This window comes from Stylophora pistillata, chromosome 6, assembly GCF_964205215.1.
Source record: "Stylophora pistillata chromosome 6, jaStyPist1.2, whole genome shotgun sequence".
NCBI classification, from domain to species: domain Eukaryota; kingdom Metazoa; phylum Cnidaria; class Anthozoa; order Scleractinia; family Pocilloporidae; genus Stylophora; species Stylophora pistillata.
Genome location: NC_142524.1, coordinates 24624153 through 24641997, shown reverse-complemented (window position 1 = coordinate 24641997; position 17845 = coordinate 24624153). Strand labels below are relative to the sequence as shown.

At 38.7% G+C, this 17845-nt stretch overlaps 3 protein-coding genes and 1 long non-coding RNA gene across 5 annotated transcripts; 2 read left to right on the top strand and 2 right to left on the bottom strand.

Annotated features, from left to right (window-relative positions):
* The first annotated feature begins 429 nt into the window (after positions 1 to 429).
* Positions 430 to 4721, top strand: LOC148728965 (uncharacterized). 2 transcript variants are annotated; one of them, XM_088725378.1, is made up of 4 exons: positions 430 to 563; positions 2095 to 2177; positions 2830 to 2909; positions 3971 to 4721. In XM_088725378.1, the coding sequence occupies exons 2-4, from the start codon at positions 2111 to 2113 to the stop codon at positions 4652 to 4654; spliced, it is 831 nt and encodes a 276-aa protein (XP_088581504.1). In that variant the 5' UTR covers positions 430 to 563; positions 2095 to 2110; the 3' UTR covers positions 4655 to 4721. The 2 variants fall into 2 exon arrangements, with proteins under 2 accessions (XP_088581504.1, XP_088581505.1); XM_088725379.1 differs by having other exon boundaries at positions 436 to 563; positions 2054 to 2177.
* Positions 4722 to 7567: 2846 nt separating this feature from the next.
* LOC148728964 (uncharacterized) lies at positions 7568 to 9963 on the bottom strand. The gene is made up of 2 exons (XR_015988839.1): positions 9589 to 9963; positions 7568 to 8394 (listed from the first exon to the last, which is right to left on the bottom strand). It is a non-coding gene; the product is annotated as an uncharacterized LOC148728964 (long non-coding RNA).
* On the top strand, positions 8057 to 10995 carry LOC148728963 (uncharacterized). The gene is made up of 3 exons (XM_088725467.1): positions 8057 to 8246; positions 9460 to 9529; positions 9957 to 10995. Exons 1-3 carry the CDS (start codon positions 8057 to 8059, stop codon positions 10186 to 10188), a joined length of 492 nt encoding a protein of 163 aa, XP_088581593.1. The 3' UTR covers positions 10189 to 10995.
* LOC148728962 (lactadherin-like) lies at positions 10753 to 17602 on the bottom strand. The gene is made up of 9 exons (XM_088725260.1): positions 17501 to 17602; positions 16754 to 16820; positions 15438 to 15763; positions 14769 to 14910; positions 14130 to 14467; positions 13640 to 13781; positions 12702 to 12958; positions 11569 to 11681; positions 10753 to 11442 (listed from the first exon to the last, which is right to left on the bottom strand). Exons 1-9 carry the CDS (start codon positions 17528 to 17530, stop codon positions 11289 to 11291), a joined length of 1569 nt encoding a protein of 522 aa, XP_088581386.1. The 5' UTR covers positions 17531 to 17602; the 3' UTR covers positions 10753 to 11288.
* Between the last annotated feature and the right edge of the window lie 243 nt (positions 17603 to 17845).

Below are 17845 nucleotides of genomic sequence, written 5' to 3'. Positions count from 1 at the left end.
CTCGTCGTGTGGTCTTATGACGCTAATCTTTGCAAACCCCTCCCCACTATCCCCCGCTCAATTAATGGTTTTATTAGCATAGTGCAGTCTTAAAAATTTTAATGCAAGCCAACGTATGGACAATTTTTTTCTGGGGCAAGACAAATGACATTATATGAGCCAAAAATGTTTTCGTTTGCGATTACTTTAGGCAAATACCTGTCCAAGGAAAATCTTTTTGTCTTGTGATTCACTTGCTTCATCTGTGACAACTTTACTCGGAGGAAATGCAGGTTTGACAGTTTTCAATTAAGAGCTTTTGTTCAACGTTAATTCAGGTGCCTTTTAGACGATCTTGACTTACCGCTTCGTCGAGCCTTTGACATAAGAAAAGAGGATTTAATGGTTTCTCATTAAAAAGTGATCCTGGTAGACCCCCAACACCTGCCATTTACTGTCTTATATGTGCTTGGACAGACACGACATTTGTTCTAACTATTTGTCATATTCCCTTAATACCAATTAATTTGCCATCCAAGAAATATTTTGACGATTCGAGAGTTGGAAAGACAGCTCGGAGATAGGTAAGGGTGACAAACAATTTTCATTTAAAGGCTGAGTGTCGTTGTGAGCGCAAAAACCTTGAATTTGAAGCAGTAAGCAATCAACTCATTAATGTGTTCTGCGCGAAGGCTTTCTTTGTTACAGTTGATCAGTGTGGTTGTACTTAAAAAGAATGCTGTCTTTATTGATTTCAGTACATAACCTTACATTTTATTTACCAATCAATGGAAGACAAAACAGATGAACTCTTTGATTTCATTCGATTGTGAAAGACTCACAATCTTTGGTGTAAATTCAATATTTTTGTGGTATCGCTTTGCGCTCCAAATTGTTTATGCAAAGAGTACAATTGTTCACATGTAGACACAATTCTGGAACAGTTTATTGAACTTCAACGTGGAGTCATGAGATAAGTCAACCACCGCAGCGAAATCAAGAAAAGATGCGATGCCTTAGAAAGAGGAAAGCGCTAACGTTCAAAACCTCACCATTATTTATTTGTGAGAATCATCTATGTATCCTTATGAAACCCACGTGTATATCTAGCTTAGGGTTTTACCTATTCACCGACCCAGCAAAAAAAGTTTCTTTAGAATTGAATTGGCACTTTCATCAATTCTTTAGCGACCTTTGTTTAGATGATGGACAACTACCGATACAAGCCTAGTCAAATGTACTTGATTTTATTCCCACTCCCCCTCCCGCCCCAACCGGTAGTTGTTTTGCTTTGTTTCATTGTCGCAGCTTTTCACCTGCGGAGGGTGTTAACGTTGACTTAAGGAAGTCTTTCTGACCAGGATTACGATGAAAAATAGTATTTCAAATTTGCTCTATATGCAGTTATTGATTAAATCCCTCACAGAGTGGATGCCTCACCTCTGAAGTTGTTCGTCTTAAGTTCAATTGTTGGATCGCACCAATTCAGGGTTATCTCAAAAGAATCTGTAAAAGTAGCCATCCTACGGATAATTTTCGGTAAGGATGGTATTCTCTAGCTGCGGAGAATCTACGCATTCATGGAATACAGGCTTAGGTGGTTGGAACTGTTGTGTCAAATTTCCTTAAGCGAGTTTGAAGCACGCATTTGCCCATTCCTCAGTCAGACCACATTCACCTCTTGAGGACATCTAAGGATGCGGCTTATTAATTTCAGTGACTAACTATAGTGCAAATATGTCACCATCCAATTCTGATCGGCTGCAAGAAAGCACCCAACTCTAGTTGGCACTGGTTTGGTTAAATCCTACCAAAAACAAGTATTTTCCTTCATGTTTCGGAAAACAAGGAGAAAAATGATTGAGTTTTGATAGCGAGAACCAGCAAGGCCTCGGTTTATGTAATATGTCTCACCCTCGGTTGAACAGATGACCTGAGCCTTGCCCTAAAACCCGTTGTTACCGTTGTTATGATTAATCTGTAAACGAACAGAACAATCGGCCTCGGCAACAGCTCTCAAGTCGAAGTTGTAGTCTTTACATGACGATAACAGTTCTTTTTTTTTTTTTTTCAGATTTCTGTCATATATTTTATACTTACTTTGTTTTTACATAGTGGCCTCTGTTAGAAAATGAAGCTCAGTCTTGGTTGGTGCTCTTTTATTATAATAGGCTTTGCAGCCGCCTCTTCTGTCACTGGTAAGTATCGATTCTCTGCGATCAAGCAACTTTGTCGAATCAATCGATTTTAATATCAAAGTTTAAGAGATCCTTTTTGCTCCACCATGACGTAGCGCTTACGTGAGCCTAAGATGTCAGACTGCTTGTTATCAAGCTGAGCTAAACAATTCTTCTAATTAAGGACATGAACGTTCGCTGACATTCTAATCGGCGTGGAATGAATATGTGAGTTTGAAACAGTCCAGCTATCAAGAACCGTAACTTGAAAATGAAATAAAAGTCGATATTTTTTAGTATAGGACCAAATAAATTGCTTGTTTCTTAAATATTCTGTTCGGATCAAGGTGGTTAGGTCGAGTTTCCTTTAGTGGAAAAGGCATTGGGCTTCGCAGCGTGTTTCGACAATGCCCTTTGGTATTTTAAACGGTACAAATTAAGGATGGTGTGAAGAAAATCTTTATCGCGAGTTAATGGCCTAAATGAAACGTGACTCGCCTGATTCCGATGACAAAATTTGAAATCTTTGCTTTGGTCATGCAATATAGACTTCCTTACAGTATTTGTCTAATTAACGTAGAGTATAATTACAACATGTAGAATTCACGCTAGACTGGGAAATGCTGAAACTAGGTCAATTTGTGTTTTTTTCCGAAACAAATATCACACCTAGGAGCTGAGGAACAAAGGAGTGCATTTACTTCTGGTGATCAGCCAGGTTCTGGATCTGGAAGTGATTCCGGAAGCGGAGAGGTACTGAATGAGGGAGATGAAGAATTTTGTGGTGGATCTACTAAACCTGGGATGGGAAAAGAGGGCGGAAGGGGCAGTGCACGGAAACGATAAGACTCATAAGAGAGCAGGGGCCGGTTTCTCGAAAGTCCCGGTAACTTAAGGGGCCCGAAGCCATGTTTTAAAATCAAAATTTAAAGGATAGGAAACAGGTTCTGGCACCCGCACCAGTCCTTTTTGTTCTTAAGTTGATAGTTTTATTGTATCATTTTCAAAACTTTTGAAATTCCCATCTTGAAAGAAATCAGAACAGCTCTACGGGTCCGTTAAGGTTACCTGGACTTTCGAGAAACAGGCCCCAGGACTGAAACAATAAATTCCAACATGTTAAAAACCAGCCAATCAAGAACGAGTACGAGACAACAACATCTCAACTTGTTTACTGGAAGTGTTCTATTTAGTTTCAAGTTAAAACAGTCGGTCTTTTAATACTTTCGCTTATTTTTGGGTTAACCGTCTGGGGGAACGGATTTGAGGAATTCTTTGCTGCTTTTGGTAGTTAACTGCTGCATAAATGTGGGCTGTTGGCTAAATTAGAAATAAGTAAAGGCTACATACCTTTTATGATGTTACTTCGAAATCTATATTGGCAGAGTATAACGAGGTTTGAATTGTCGCAGGTTGTCAAAGAGGCCTTTTGAATGGTCTCTATCTGATGTGCCTCGTTTCCCGTAAAAAGCATTCTAATTGGCTAAATCATAACATGAACTTTAAAAGCCTAGGCCGACATTTAAATCCAAGCCTTTTTCCTTTTCCATGTTCATGCAAATTCCTTTCCCATTGATATAATTGTGTTTTTAAAAATCATTGCGCTTCAATTTTCCAATTATAAATTGGCTGTGCCTTCGACACAATTGAATCAAAATGGGAAAGCGCATTTTGAATGTGCTTGAACGTATCTAAACGTATGCAACGTCCAGCCCAGTGAAAATCAGTAATAAGTTCAACAAGGAGCTTTCCTTTGAGGAACTCTTTCCTCCACTTTGCAGTGATGATATACTTAACATGGATCTTTGTTGCAGCCGGGTCCAGTGCCTGCTCCTACACCGTCGCCAGTACCCGCCCCAGTGCCTTCCCCAGTGCCTTCCCCAGTGCCCTCCCCAATGCCCTCCCCAGTGCCCTCCCCAGTGCCCTCCCCAGTGCCCTCCCCAATGCCCTCCCCAATGCCCTCCCCAATGCCCTCCCCAATGCCCTCCCCAGTGCCCTCCCCAGTGCCCTCCCCAATGCCCTCCCCAATGCCCTCCCCAGTGCCCTCCCCAATGCCCTCCCCAGTGCCCTCCCCAGTGCCCTCCCCAATGCCCTCCCCAGTGCCCTCCCCAGTGCCCTCCCCAGTGCCTTCCCCAGTGCCCTCCCCAGTGCCTTCCCCAGTGCCTTCCCCAGTGCCTTCCCCAGTGCCTTCAGCAGTGCCGTCCCCAGTGCCCTCACCAGAACCTTCTCCAGTGCCCGCTCCAGCTCCTTCTCCAGTGCCTTCACCATTCCTAGCCCCGGTCCCTTATCCAGCACCAGCACCAGCACCAGCACCGTCCCCATATCCAGCTCCAACAGCAGCTCCTTATCCAGCACCTGCTCCTGCTCCTGCACCGTATCCTACAGCATCTGCCACATATGACAAAGGTCATAAGTCAGAGAAAAGCCAGCACAGAGAGCACAAGGACTACGAGGGAAAAAAACATCAATCCAAAAAACACAAAGGAAAAGGAAATTGAATCACCAACATCTTCGCCTGATTGTTAAACGTTTCCTGTAACATAATTAAAAAGTGTCTGCCGGAAATAGATTAACTATTCTTTACTGATTCGTCAATTGGGAGTGTCAGATCTAATGTTTCATTCACAAATTTCCTGAAATGGCTTTGAGGTCCTTTTTAGATGCAATATCTTGATCAGTATCCCAGTTTGTGAAGTCTAATTCAAGAAATAAAATATAAAACAAATAGCAACAAGTCTGTTAGTCAAGAGAAATCTAAATTTTTTTCATTATCCTAACCTATGTTTTTTCATACTTGATTTTTCTTTAATCCCAAATCATCAATCAAATGGTCAGTTTCAACCACTTCCTAAAAGAGAAAGGCGTGTAAGATATTGCAGTAGAGATAACTTCGTTTAAGAGAATATTCAAGAATCTAACCAAACTTGAAAATAATATTTCCATGCGGAGAAATAAGGACTTAACTTCCACCAGAGACTCCAAACTTAGTCCCAGTTACTTCAGGGTCAAACCAGTTTCACAGCTTATTAAATATATCACAATCTGAGCATCCTTGCTGATTAATTCAAATTTGCATTTGACAGCCCCAGAACTGCTCTCCTTGTCAGGGTGGGGTTTTTCAGTTTTGGCCCACAAGTGAAGGAGGTTTTAGTCTATCGTTACACACAATCCCTGACGTCAGTTTATGACTGATCTTTCCTAAAGCACAAAGAACCAAGTTCTCCTTTTCAAGGTTAAGTGGATGATCGCGCATTTAAACAACAAAGGGAAGTTTTGTTTCACCTGCCTCTTACTAAAGCTCCAACAGTCCACACCTACATGTAAAGAAAGGCGCATCAAGAGATAGAGAAAATATTTTTTTAAGGTTAGCTAGGGGTGAAGGAGGCGAGTTGTTTCCCATTTCACGCTTAAGAGTTATAAATATTTTTGTCGTATCTATTGTGTTTTTTTGCGTATATCGCGTTACTTTTGAGGGCGCCTCGTTGGTGCAGGCGCTATTGAAAAAATTCGGCTGCGCGTGACTATTAGAAATATATCGTGTATTCTGGACTATTAATGTTTAGTGACAACTATCCCTTTTAATTATGAGACAGTTTGCGGAGCGCGAAGTTCGCGAAGAAGATAAGGTTTTTGAACGAACGTGTTTAGGGAAGTTTATTAAGGCTCTCAGAGAATTTCTAAGTTCAATTTATATTATTGTAGTGTACTTGAAAGTCTGAAAATTAAATACTTAGGAAGTCTTTACAATTTTACTCATAATATATGCTGTTCACAACAACTAAGGACGTAACATAACAAGACAGTACCAAGGATCAAGCAGAGATTCGAGGCTAAAGGACTCTAAGTCCTAACATGGGAGCCTCTTTTTTTTCTTTTCAGTGATCACTCAGAGACATTTTTTCGGGGAGCAAAATTTACTAAAAGTGTCCGGTAGTAGACAGTGTTATCTACGGCTTAAATCATAAAAGACATTGAGATGATTAGAGAAATCTTTGGCCGTGAACTCTCAGGGGGTATCAGGAAGGAAATGTTGACCAGAAAGACGTCCTAAACAAACCTTGGTCTATCGGCATGGAGATAAGCAATTTTAAAGAGAAAAAATGCGGGAAACATCAAAAACTATTTCATCGTATTTGATGGGGGATTTCTCAGTACCTAATCCCTTGAACTTGAACTTGAACTTTATTTTTATTTAGACACGGTAAATCTATCAGATAAAATAATAATATTATTACAATCTATTATTACAGTTGCAATCTATTTTAATCTATATAAACTTGATCTAAAATTTAAAAGTGAAATAGAAAAAAATAAAGAAATTCTGCTTCACACACGGCATGTAAAGCAGAATTTCTTTATTTTTTTCTATTTCACTTTTAAATTTTAGATCATGTTTATATAGATTAAAATAGATTGTAACTGTAATAATAGATTGTAATAATATTATTATTTTATCTGATAGATTTACCGTGTCTAAATAAAAATAAAGTTCAATTCAAGTTCAAGGGATTAGGTATTGAGAGAAAACCTATTACATGTGATGAGACGATTTGCTCATAAAGGGGATAAACTGGTAGAGATTACCTTGAACTAGGGGCGGAACCTCCAGGTACTCCTCAGAACCAAGCTGTAATGAACGAGTTAAAATTGAAACAACCACTCTATAGCTAATAAGTCCACTTTTCTAAAACACGCACACCTTTTTTTTTTTGGCTACGTTCTAGACAGAATGGTAAACCAACATAATATTTTGGTAATCGGATAAAGTCTGAAATAAAAAATTCTTACGTCCTCTCTTTTAACTGCTTTGCTTGCTTTATTTTGTTACGAATGTCTAAATATTTTACTTTTCGTATATTTTGTGTCCTAGCTGTTTGTTTATTTTTCCTTACATATTTTTCGCGGGAAATTGGTCTCCTGCTGGCCAAAATTGGTTCAGTTGCGCATGCCTGACATTTGACCACATGTCACACTTCAACCTCTTTCACTCACAAGGCTAACTGTCGATTCTGTACCAAGTTCCCTCAATGATGGTAGCCATTTGCGTACCCAGCAGTAAAAGTTTCCAATAAGAGAACGAATTTCCTCTCAATATATATGTCTTTCTGAATTATTTTTCTTTATTTGGATTCTTATTTCTTCCCTCTCCCTTGTTTTATTCTACAATTAAATTGATATTAATTGTTTGAATATTTGTGGAAGCCGTTTGTTTCCATGGCCTTAGCGTCTTGGTTAAAAAAATTCATTACACGGATGAAAATTTGGCGTACTAAAAACGTAGCGAGACATCAGATAATTTTAAAGTCCAAGATCATTTCAGGTTGCGCTCTCAGTTAAGAATATCTATTGATAAAAATGAGGTGTCTCTCTCCAAATCCAATCCATTTACGAGGCATAAATTTGAACTTAAGACGGTTTGGTTGAAAATGTATTTCAAGTGTTTTCAAATTTTTTGTTTTAAATCATGTTACTTACAGCTATCAATGGCCGTTTTAAACATCTTCGAATAAGTGTTTGCCTGACTACTCCGAGGGAAACTACAACCACGGTGTTCGTTTCAGTTCATATCAAGGGCACTTCTCCGAGAGCCGAAGCATCGAGGGCGATGTGTTTTGCGATTATACGACAATAAAAATGTCAAATTTAGAGACTGAAATTTTCAACACATGTCGTTTTTTCAATAATTCATAATACGACAGTTTCATTTAAACCATTGAAAATGAATGTTGTGGCTCCACTACAAACGCCTGAGTGAATTTTGAGATAAAAGATCGAGTGGGTTCTGGCAAAACTTTTGGATCACCGCATAATTATTTGGAATATTACTGAAACATATTCCGTAGAATTTTCTTTTCCGCTGTCCAGCTTGAGCAGTGTTGCAATTATTTGTAGCGGCTACCATGGCCGAACGAAGCCCAGTTGAAAATAGAGGAACTGTGGAAGCGGCGTATGAGAATAAATTGATAGATATCGACTGTGATGCCGAGAATAGAAATTCTAGCCGTGAAAGATCACCACAGGATAACACAGATAAGGCTCCTCCATTGACACCGAACACTCCACGCTCCACTGAATCGCCATCTTTAAAAGGTAACCGTTCTTATCTTTACAGTTTCAGCTATTCTGCGCGAGAAAGCTGTCGAATTCTTTGAACCAGAATCGTGTCTAGCCATTTTAGATGAGAATTCCACCTGTCGTGTTGCAAATTCTCCTCCATTGTCTTTTCTCCAGGATAGTTCTTTAAATGAAAATCAGTTTTACATGTAAATGTGTAGGGTATGAATTAGCATTAGGATACAAACGAAAATAGTTGTGTAAAAAGCAGACATTACGGGTGTTTGATCAGGTGATAATTTTTAAAAAAAACCAGCGGAAACTTGACAACTGCCAGTCTGAGACTGTAAAATAAATATTGCTTGAGTCTGTTGATACACCTCAAAAAAAAGTAAAAACGAAAATGAAAACTTGATGTTGGAGTGTAATGTTACCTATTTCAATATGGTATTTTACATGTTATTTTAATATCTTGTGAAATTTATCAAGTCTGTTTTTAAATGTCAAATTTCCGCACAATGCGAATCATGGAATCACGAAATGTAATCGCTCGAACATTAGCCTGGACTTTCGATTCTTGTTTTCCTAAGATCTTCTGTTTGCTGTCGTTAAGTTTGCCAGTTATCTATTTGCTGACTATAACCTTAGTTGTTTTGTGAATATTTATGAACGGACTTGAATTCAATCCTTGAGCAATACTACAGTTCTAGACCTTGCCATCTCGCAGTATCAGAAGTACTCGACTTTCCTCAGAGAAGCCGCCCTAATCTCAAAAAATCTTTTTGATATTTTTATCATGATTTGTTGTTGTTTTTTTCCTAACTCGATAGCAACTCGACGTGAAGCTTATTCTCATACAATTCCTATCCCCATCTGGTCGAAGCAGCGGTCTGTTTATTATTTTTTTATCTCACATGGGCTTCTGAACCGTATAGGAAGCCTGCCGAGGCTCTGAGAAATATTATCTGAGTGTCGCAGGGAAACATTAGGCATACTGAAATCCAGTTAGCTTTAATCGCAGTTAAGTTTCCTTTTAATGGACCACTACTTATCAAAATGCTTGCAGTCTTCAGGCTTAGATATCCCAGTGGAATAGCAGATGGGTTTGATTACATGTCAATGCGAACTGGAACGAACGAACGAACGAACGAACTGGAATTATGTAGTTCGCAAGCTTTGCACGTATTAACAAACAGCGAATGGAAAGCAACTGCAGCAAACATCAAGCTCTATGTGCTTTTAATTTCAGATATTAATGAAGGCAAGTATATCTATCAAGCAAATTTACACAGAGCGTCCCTTTGCAGCAGACGGAAAACGTAGGTTTACAATGTTTGTTCAATTTACTTAAAATGGAATGGAATATTCTCGCCCTTACTGGATTGCTTGTCCTTCATCTGAGAAATTCTCCAATCTCTAGAGGCCTTCCAGGTAGCTTAGTCACTACAGTATGTCGAGGTTAAGGCTGCATCCTGAAAATATTCTTCGCTTATTCCGTTTCGAAATCATTCTTTATGGGAGCCATCGTCTAATTCTTTCCAACCATGCCTCAGTCTTGTGAATACCAAATCAGTATTACGATTGTAAATAAAATTCAACGGCTTGCTCTTTCGCCTTGGTATTTTCAAATAGCACAACATTGATAGAGAGGCGATAGCGACGATCGCGACTTCAACCCCTCGTTTTGCATACACAGGCTAACAGCTGAAAACCATTGGAAGTCTTTTCTTTCTTTTTTTTTTTCAGGGAAAAAGAAAACTCACATTCAACACAAAACGGGCGTGATGAGAATATTAAAGACAAGAATATTGATGTGGCTACCGAAAACAAAGAACATTTGGAAGGTATAGCGTCAGATTCACTTGAAAAAGAGGAAGGGAACTATGAAGAACTTGTCTGCTTAGTTCGACAGTTTTACCGCGTCGAGCGACCAGTAAACCCAGCCGCTATCGCTTATCAGAATATAGAAACATGTTAGCGACAGAAATAAATTGCAAGCCTTCGTTTTCGTGGTGTCGAGCCATAGAGCGAAATGAGGACGTTCATCACAGAAGGAGGATTTATTCGACTTCAAACGCCAGTTAATTCTTGGAAGCCTTACGATAGACTCGTACAAGGCCCAATTTTCAATCACTGTGCTCACTGTAAAAGCTGACTAATACGAAATTTTCCTTGCAGAAACTGTTTAAGTCATAGAAGCACTTTTCAAAAAGCCCCATTTTGGGTGGACGAGAATCACTTTACTGCATCTCTTTGAATGCGAGAAAGAAATGAATTAAACCTTGCTAACGTTAAGCTCGTTGAGATGGGAGCTTCTAAAATTCTGCGTTTTCCACCGAATATACCCCTTTTACTTTTTGATAGCATGTTAATAAATTTGCTGAAAATAAATAGGTGAAAGTCACAAAATATTGTTACTTCGTTGAGTATACTTCTTCTCCTTAAGGGGAGCATGGAGTTTTTTTACCTGATTAAACCACGGGTGTTCTTGTTACATGTAAAAGATTTGCCCAACACTTCTAGCTTACTAACATATCATCTATTTGCTGATGATACTAACATTTATTTTTCTAGAAAAAACCTTAGTCACCTTGAAACAACCTTAAATCGTAAATTAAAATCTGTTGCTGAATGGATGAAATGTAATCGATTAGCGCTTAGTATTTCCGAAACTAACTTTATTCTTTTTCATTCCAGTAAACTTAAACCTAATCAGTCATTAAATTAAATTAAATTAAGAATTAAAATTGATGATGTACTTATTAAACAAGTTGACTCCACTAAGTACCTGGGCATAACATTTGATTCTAACTTAACATGGAAAAGTCATATTAATGAGCTTTGTTTGAAATATCATCCGGGAAACCATTAGAACGAAATCCGATCCTGGAATCGCATCATGGGCAGTCCTCTTTGTTAATGGCGACTGTGCCAATTCTTGCTTACGCATTTTCGCTATAAAGACACACAGCGCTGAATCTTTCCTTACCACAGTAGTCCTGCAAAGATCCTGGTGAACAAATCAGCGACTTCCACGTGTCACAACCCAGAGAGGCAGAACGGTATTGCCATTACCAATCAGTGTGTAAAGAGAGTGGCCTGCTTGTTGATCATAATGAGCCTGAGCTGACAGTTGATCTTCATACTGGGACAGATCTTGGAGAAGGATGCGCTCCAGAAAGTTGTTCTCATTTTTATCAGTCCAAAACTTTGAGTCATAATCAAAGGTGGTCTAGTAAAGAATTGATGATTCCGGAAGTCACATCTTTTACTTGACTGAGTTACAATTGTCTTTTAGAATAGTACTGCGTATACGGAACAAAACTGACTTTAGCGCAATATGCGAGGTACGACTCACCTTTTTCGCAGTTTTCTCCCCAGTAGCCGGCTTAACACACACCGGTACTTTTTATACGTAAATCCACTCAGACACGTCCCATTAGACAAGCAAGGATTGTTAGAACACGGGTTCTGATAAGTACAAGAAAAGGTGGAGGATAAATTGTCTTAACCTTTTTATAAAACCAAAACTGGAAAACCCCTCCACCTAGACATTTTCATTGATTAGTTGAAGCACGTACTTGAGCCTTCTTCTAAAATCGACCCTTGTTACGTTGTTTATGAATAAATCTGGATCTTGCTACCAAAACGATTAAAACTCGATATCCTGATGATCATCCATGCAATAAAAATAATAATAATAATAATAATAATACAGTTCTTGAAAACGCATTATACATAAGTCTCAATGCTTTTACATAAGATTTAAAGTAATTACAAAATAAGATAAAAGTTAACTATAAGTTAAAAGCGATTTTAAAAAGGTAAGTCTTGAGCCTGGTTTTAAAGGAATCTAAGGTTTCGGAATATCTTATAAAATCAGGTAGTCTGTTCCAAAGCATGGGGGATGCTCACGCAAACGATCTGTCGCCATAAGTAGAGATTCTAGATGGGACAGACAGATTTATGGACCTTGAGGAACGGAGGGAGCGGACAGGTGTATAGCAAGTTAACAGATTTGCCAAGTAGTATGGCGCCAGATCATGAAGTGCTTTATAGGTGTAGAGAAGCAACTTGAAAATAACACGCTGTTCCATAGGGAGCCAGTGTAGATTGATGAGGACTGGGGTAATATGTTCAGATTGACAGATCTAGAGGAAATAAAAGGCGTCTAGGCTTATTACCTAAGTGCCAGGACTAAAGCTGCTACATTTTTTCGATTGAGCAACAACATTTGAGCTACTTCGCCGCAAAATAGTGACTTAGCTGGCGTTGGGAGATCGATGGATAGCTTTGAGGGTGAATTTATAAGCTTCACCATACCGCTAGCTTTGTACCCCAGAGTGGAAACTTCGTCGCTGTTTAATTTTGCATGCTCTTGTCTCTCTTCTTGATCCTACAAAAGTTCTTCCCAAGTACTCTTTTTCAACTCTGTCTTCAGAAAATTCAAAGAATGACATAGAAGTATACATAATTCTTTGGAAATATTACCTCAGTGCCAGTGTACGTAAATCCGTTCCGTGGTTTCAGATCTTCAGGATGTCCAACGTGATCAGAATCGCTCAACTGACATAATACTTGATCATTTATTGAAGGACCGATGTTAAGTGATACACAGCTATTATCAATTATACACTGTCCTCTACAGGAACGACGCATGCCCACGTGCAAAGTAATGTTTTTAATCACGTGACCCACGAGGGCGCGACCATCTATTGATGAGGTGAATTTCAGAGATCGGCAGGAATCTAAAAAAGAAAGGAGATTAAAAGCAATGGTAAGGGTAAAAAAGAATTTAAATTGATATAATAAACGAAGTGAAGCTGATAAAATCATTAAAACGTTGTCCTCAGTTACTGATCTTGTGAGAAACTTAAAGTAAACGTACTGGTTGTAAACGATATTGCAGTACTGAGGAGTTTTGAGCTTAGGAGGTTTTTGCACTTGGCAATTTCTCTTGCTTTTTAGGATATTACAAAAAGAAAGAGAGAGCCTTTGTGGCAAGTTGTACAACTGTGACTCCTACTTTTTGCAAAATGTTGTAATTGTTCTGTTGTACGACTTCCTTCTCATCTTAAACCCTTTAGTCACTTTTTCTATTCAAGGAAGGTGGCACAGACAGCAACAACACACGATTTAACTGCGCCTCCAACGCTAGAGCGTTAATTAAAACATTAAATGGATAATACGAGATTAAATATTTCATTAAATATCAAAATATTGAAAAGATTCCAAGATATTGTAATCAGGAAAGCTGTTCCCTTTATCGGTTCCATCACTTTTTTTAAGCCAAGCATTCAAAATTTACAGGCGAAATTTAGTTCCATCCAAATATTTACAACCCACAAATAAGCTCTTCGATGTGACCCAGAAAAATAGATAACGAAACATGGATCCTAATCTACGGTATTTGAAAAGGTCTACGTTACCATATTGACAGCCGTATAGTTCCACTCTCATCGCAACATGCCTATTCCAAGAAACTGGAAGGAAACGGATGTAGTGTGCTTTGATAGGTGGATTTAATGCGTGCAACACGACGGTGTCAGAGTCCGTGTTTCCAGTAAACTCCTAACAAATTAACATACGTTAGAATCAGGAATATTGGCATTATTTTTCTATATGAAACAAATATATTGCGGGTGGTCATGCGTTTTTTCAGTGGTGGATTCATCATATAATAACAGAAGACGTTAGACTATGATGCTCCATAAGACACACTGAACCCGCCCACGCCCTAAGGGCTGTTATTCTGATCCAAAATGTGTACATGCACTTGTACGATATTCAAGGAAGAAGTCCTGCAATCAGTATTAGTGAGACAAATTATACAAATAATTACACCAATTACCTACAAATGGTGTTCATCATTGCGAGAGGAGCATTTTGAGAGCATCAGTAAAGAATTTACCAGTCTACCTTATCAGCACTATGTCCGTGTTCCCTGAAATATTGCCAACTCTTTCCATCATTACCATATTGCAGTTTGTACTTTGTCACTCTCTGAACGTGATCATATCTTCCTTGCGTAGCAACTCGTGTTACTTTGGTCACCTGACTTCCCAAGTAAATCTGAAGCCACTGATTGGCATTATTACTCGCTGCTGCCCAGGCTCCAGCCTTTTGCACTCGTACAAGATGTAATCTGGCCCGATCTGCTGCATTAGGAATGTCCCATTGTGAAGATGCGCTGATTTGATCGTCTGATATTACACCGTTTTCCATTCCAAGAGGGTCTTTACACTCTAAATTTTCGACTGTCAACAAAATGTAAGAACGCATTTACATTTCTTACAAACTTAACAAGTAATTTTCCACCAATTCTGCTTTCAAACAGATGCGCTACTTCTGCCAGGCTTTCGGTAAGCTGAATCAAAAGAGAAGGCGGGTGCGCAAAAATAGAAGACGTTGTCAGAAAAAAAATAGGCAGCCGTATCCCAGACGACCACAAGCGCGATTTGTTGTTCCCAGTTCTTCACTTGCCTCCTCTGGCTCAGGGCCTGGGGCAGGGTAAGTGGTGTTTGGGCAGATTAATAAAAACGAGCAGTTTTCGTTTACCTCCGTGACAGCCGTACAGCTCTGCTCTCATTGAAATATGTTTATTCCAAACTACAGGTCGGAAACGAATGTAGCGCGCAGTTATTGGTGGGCTTAACACGTGCACCACAACGGTGTCGCTGTCCGTGTTTCCACTAAATTCCTATTAAGAGATATTATGAATTATTAATCAATCAGCCCTTGGAAATATTTTAATTACTAATAGTGGTAAAAATTTAAGAAGTGGCAGTTTAGACCTTCCAGCCAGTTTTGATCGACACTTTAATTCCCAAGATCTGAGTGCTGATTCTCCCCAGTTGCTGCTATACATTTCCTCTTAAAAAACAGTAATGAGAGTTTGGTGTTAGATCACGACAAAATTGAAGTTCTACCTGATGAGTTTGAGTATTCTCATCAATTGTGTGATAGATAATGTATGGATATTAAAGGAGAAGTTACAAATTTATCACTTCTGGGAGATAAAGGGCTAATGAAAGGAATTAACATCCTCTGTTCTGACAACTTTCTTTACTCTGTCGGGTACATTCAGTTCCTCTGCGCTTTCATTCTGATCTTGTTGAAGGTATCAAAACCAAATGTTTCTGTGGCCCACTTACCACTCTTTGTATGTGAACGCATTTTAAATCCATCTAATTCTGAGTACATTCCGCTGAAAATTTGCTACCTTACCTTATCAGCACTTTGTCCCTCTTCCTTAAAATATTGCAAGCTTTCTTCGTCATTGCCATACTGCAGTTTGTACTTTGTAACTCGCTGATTATTATCATTTCTACCCTGCGTTCCAACGCGGGTAACCTTTGTCTCCTGACCTCCCAGATCAATCTGCAGCCACTGGTTGCCATCATTAGCCCTCGCTGACCAGGCTCCAGCTTTCTCTTCATCACGAAGATGTAGTCTGCCTCTTGCGGGGCTATGAGCGCTGTCCCATTGAGAAGAGGCGCTAATTTGACTGTCAGATATTGCACCGTTTTCCAAGCCAAGGGGGTATTTACATTCTAAAAGTTTATCCATTTGGTAAAAGTGAGCAAAAAAAAAAAGAAAAAAAAGGGTTTCATATGAAAAAAATTTCTCTTGGAAGCCATCAAATGTCAAGACGATTGCCTTGATTGGGGTCAAGTTCTGTTGTTTATAAATAAAAGTTTTGACATATCACAGAAATACATTTAAGTTAGTCCTTTAACTTCTAGTAGTCCCGAGTAACACTGGTTGGCGACAGAACCGACTTACGATGTGGAAACAGTACAGGTGTCGTAAAACGTTAGTTATTTATTAATACAAAGTGTTATAAATTAACAGTTCTTTACAAGCCCATCATTGTGAAAAATTACAGCCAAATGCGGGTGTTTAGTTCGTTTTGTAAACGAAATTCCAAAAAAAATTAACCATCAACCGTCAAATGACCTAAAGTTTAATCGTCAACCATTAAAAAAGCTTATTTTTAACCGTTAACCGTCAACCTGACGCCTTCCCCCCGCCCCCTTTAATTATAAGAGCTTGATGAGTTGGGTGAACAAACTTCGCCATCTGCTTTTTATCTATCTTTACCAATAAATAAATGAATAATAAATAAATAAATAAATGATTTAGCAATGGACATCCACTGGGTGGCTATTCTTGTCCACTGTTCCAGATTGAATTGAACGTTGGTTTTTGCGGAGGGAGGAAAACCGGAGGACCCGGAGAAAAACCCTCGGAGCAAGGACGAGAACCAACAACAAACTCAACCCACATGAGACGCCAGGTCCGGGAATCGAACCCGGTCCACAGTGGTGGGAGACGAGTGCTCTCACCACTGCGCCATCCCTGCTCCCCAATGATTGTCTGAGGTTCAGAAAAGCGTTGCTAAATCACGATCTTCTTTCAAATTTACTTCAAATCTTCAAGGGAAAGATTCTCATCCTCACAGAAGTTCGAGAGTTTATAAAGTGAACAAGATTGATAATTAACGTAAATTTGGCTGATAAAACTTACTTTAGGCTACTTACCTTGTGAAGCAATGGCACAGTGGAAAAGATAGCTTTCCCAGAAGAAAAACCATAATGTGCGAGCCAGCTAAAAAATGGCGTTTCATTTTCAGCAAGGATGAAGAAATTAAAAAGTTAATCAATTATTTGCTTGCAGTGCAATTAACCAGCCACAGAAAGTTGACAGACTGTCAAAACCTGTTCATCAAATCACAATAAAGTCTGTTTGTTTTGCCGGAGAATTACACTTCCATTTACCTGACTCTATGCCTGACTTGATGGTAAACTTTGGAAAAATATCTCCTTTCTAATGTTGTTTTCGTTTCTATTTTACATTCCTTCGTTTGAATTACATAACTATTATGAGTTTGGCAAAACATCTGCCCACGACAAACGAAATGATCGCATGAGCGAAGCAATGAAACCGTGACGTGATGAAACCCTAAAATTCCCAATCAACGAACCCTCAAAATTTTACCCTTATCAAGCATACAAAAGTACAGAAATTATTTGAGATGAGAACTTTTCAACTCATTAGCGTCTAAAAACTATTAGAACACTTCAAACTGCACAGTTTCAGCTTTACGTGCTTTGTCTGTCAGATAGCTGCAAATTTAGATTTTGACTTTCTCTTTGTCTTCTAAGTAATCACGGTAAAACATCTTAGTCTTTAACACATCTGCAGTGTTCTGTTGACTGATTTCATGTTTCAAATTAAAACCTTATTTTTCTTGAACTATTCTCCCTATTTTTTATGATTTCGATTACCGTATTTTCCTGAGTTCTTTCCTCGCCCATGTTGTGACTCTCAGTTGCAAAAAAGGCACCAAACCAAAGTTTTCGTTTTTCTTTTTAAACATTTGCATTGTAATAGTGTCTCGATAATGGAGACTATTTAGAGTATGAGAGATTAAAAAAGATAATAATAATAATAATAAAATGTTAAATAATTAAATATATCATGTTGTGGATCCCCGACTCCCTTCTTTAGCTTGTGATCCACAAATTTCAAAGTAACGTTTGGAATCAAACTCCAAATGTTTTTCTTGACTTTTGAAATTCAGATATTACTATTGCGTTCAAGATGCAAACCTTTCCTCCAGTAATCAAATA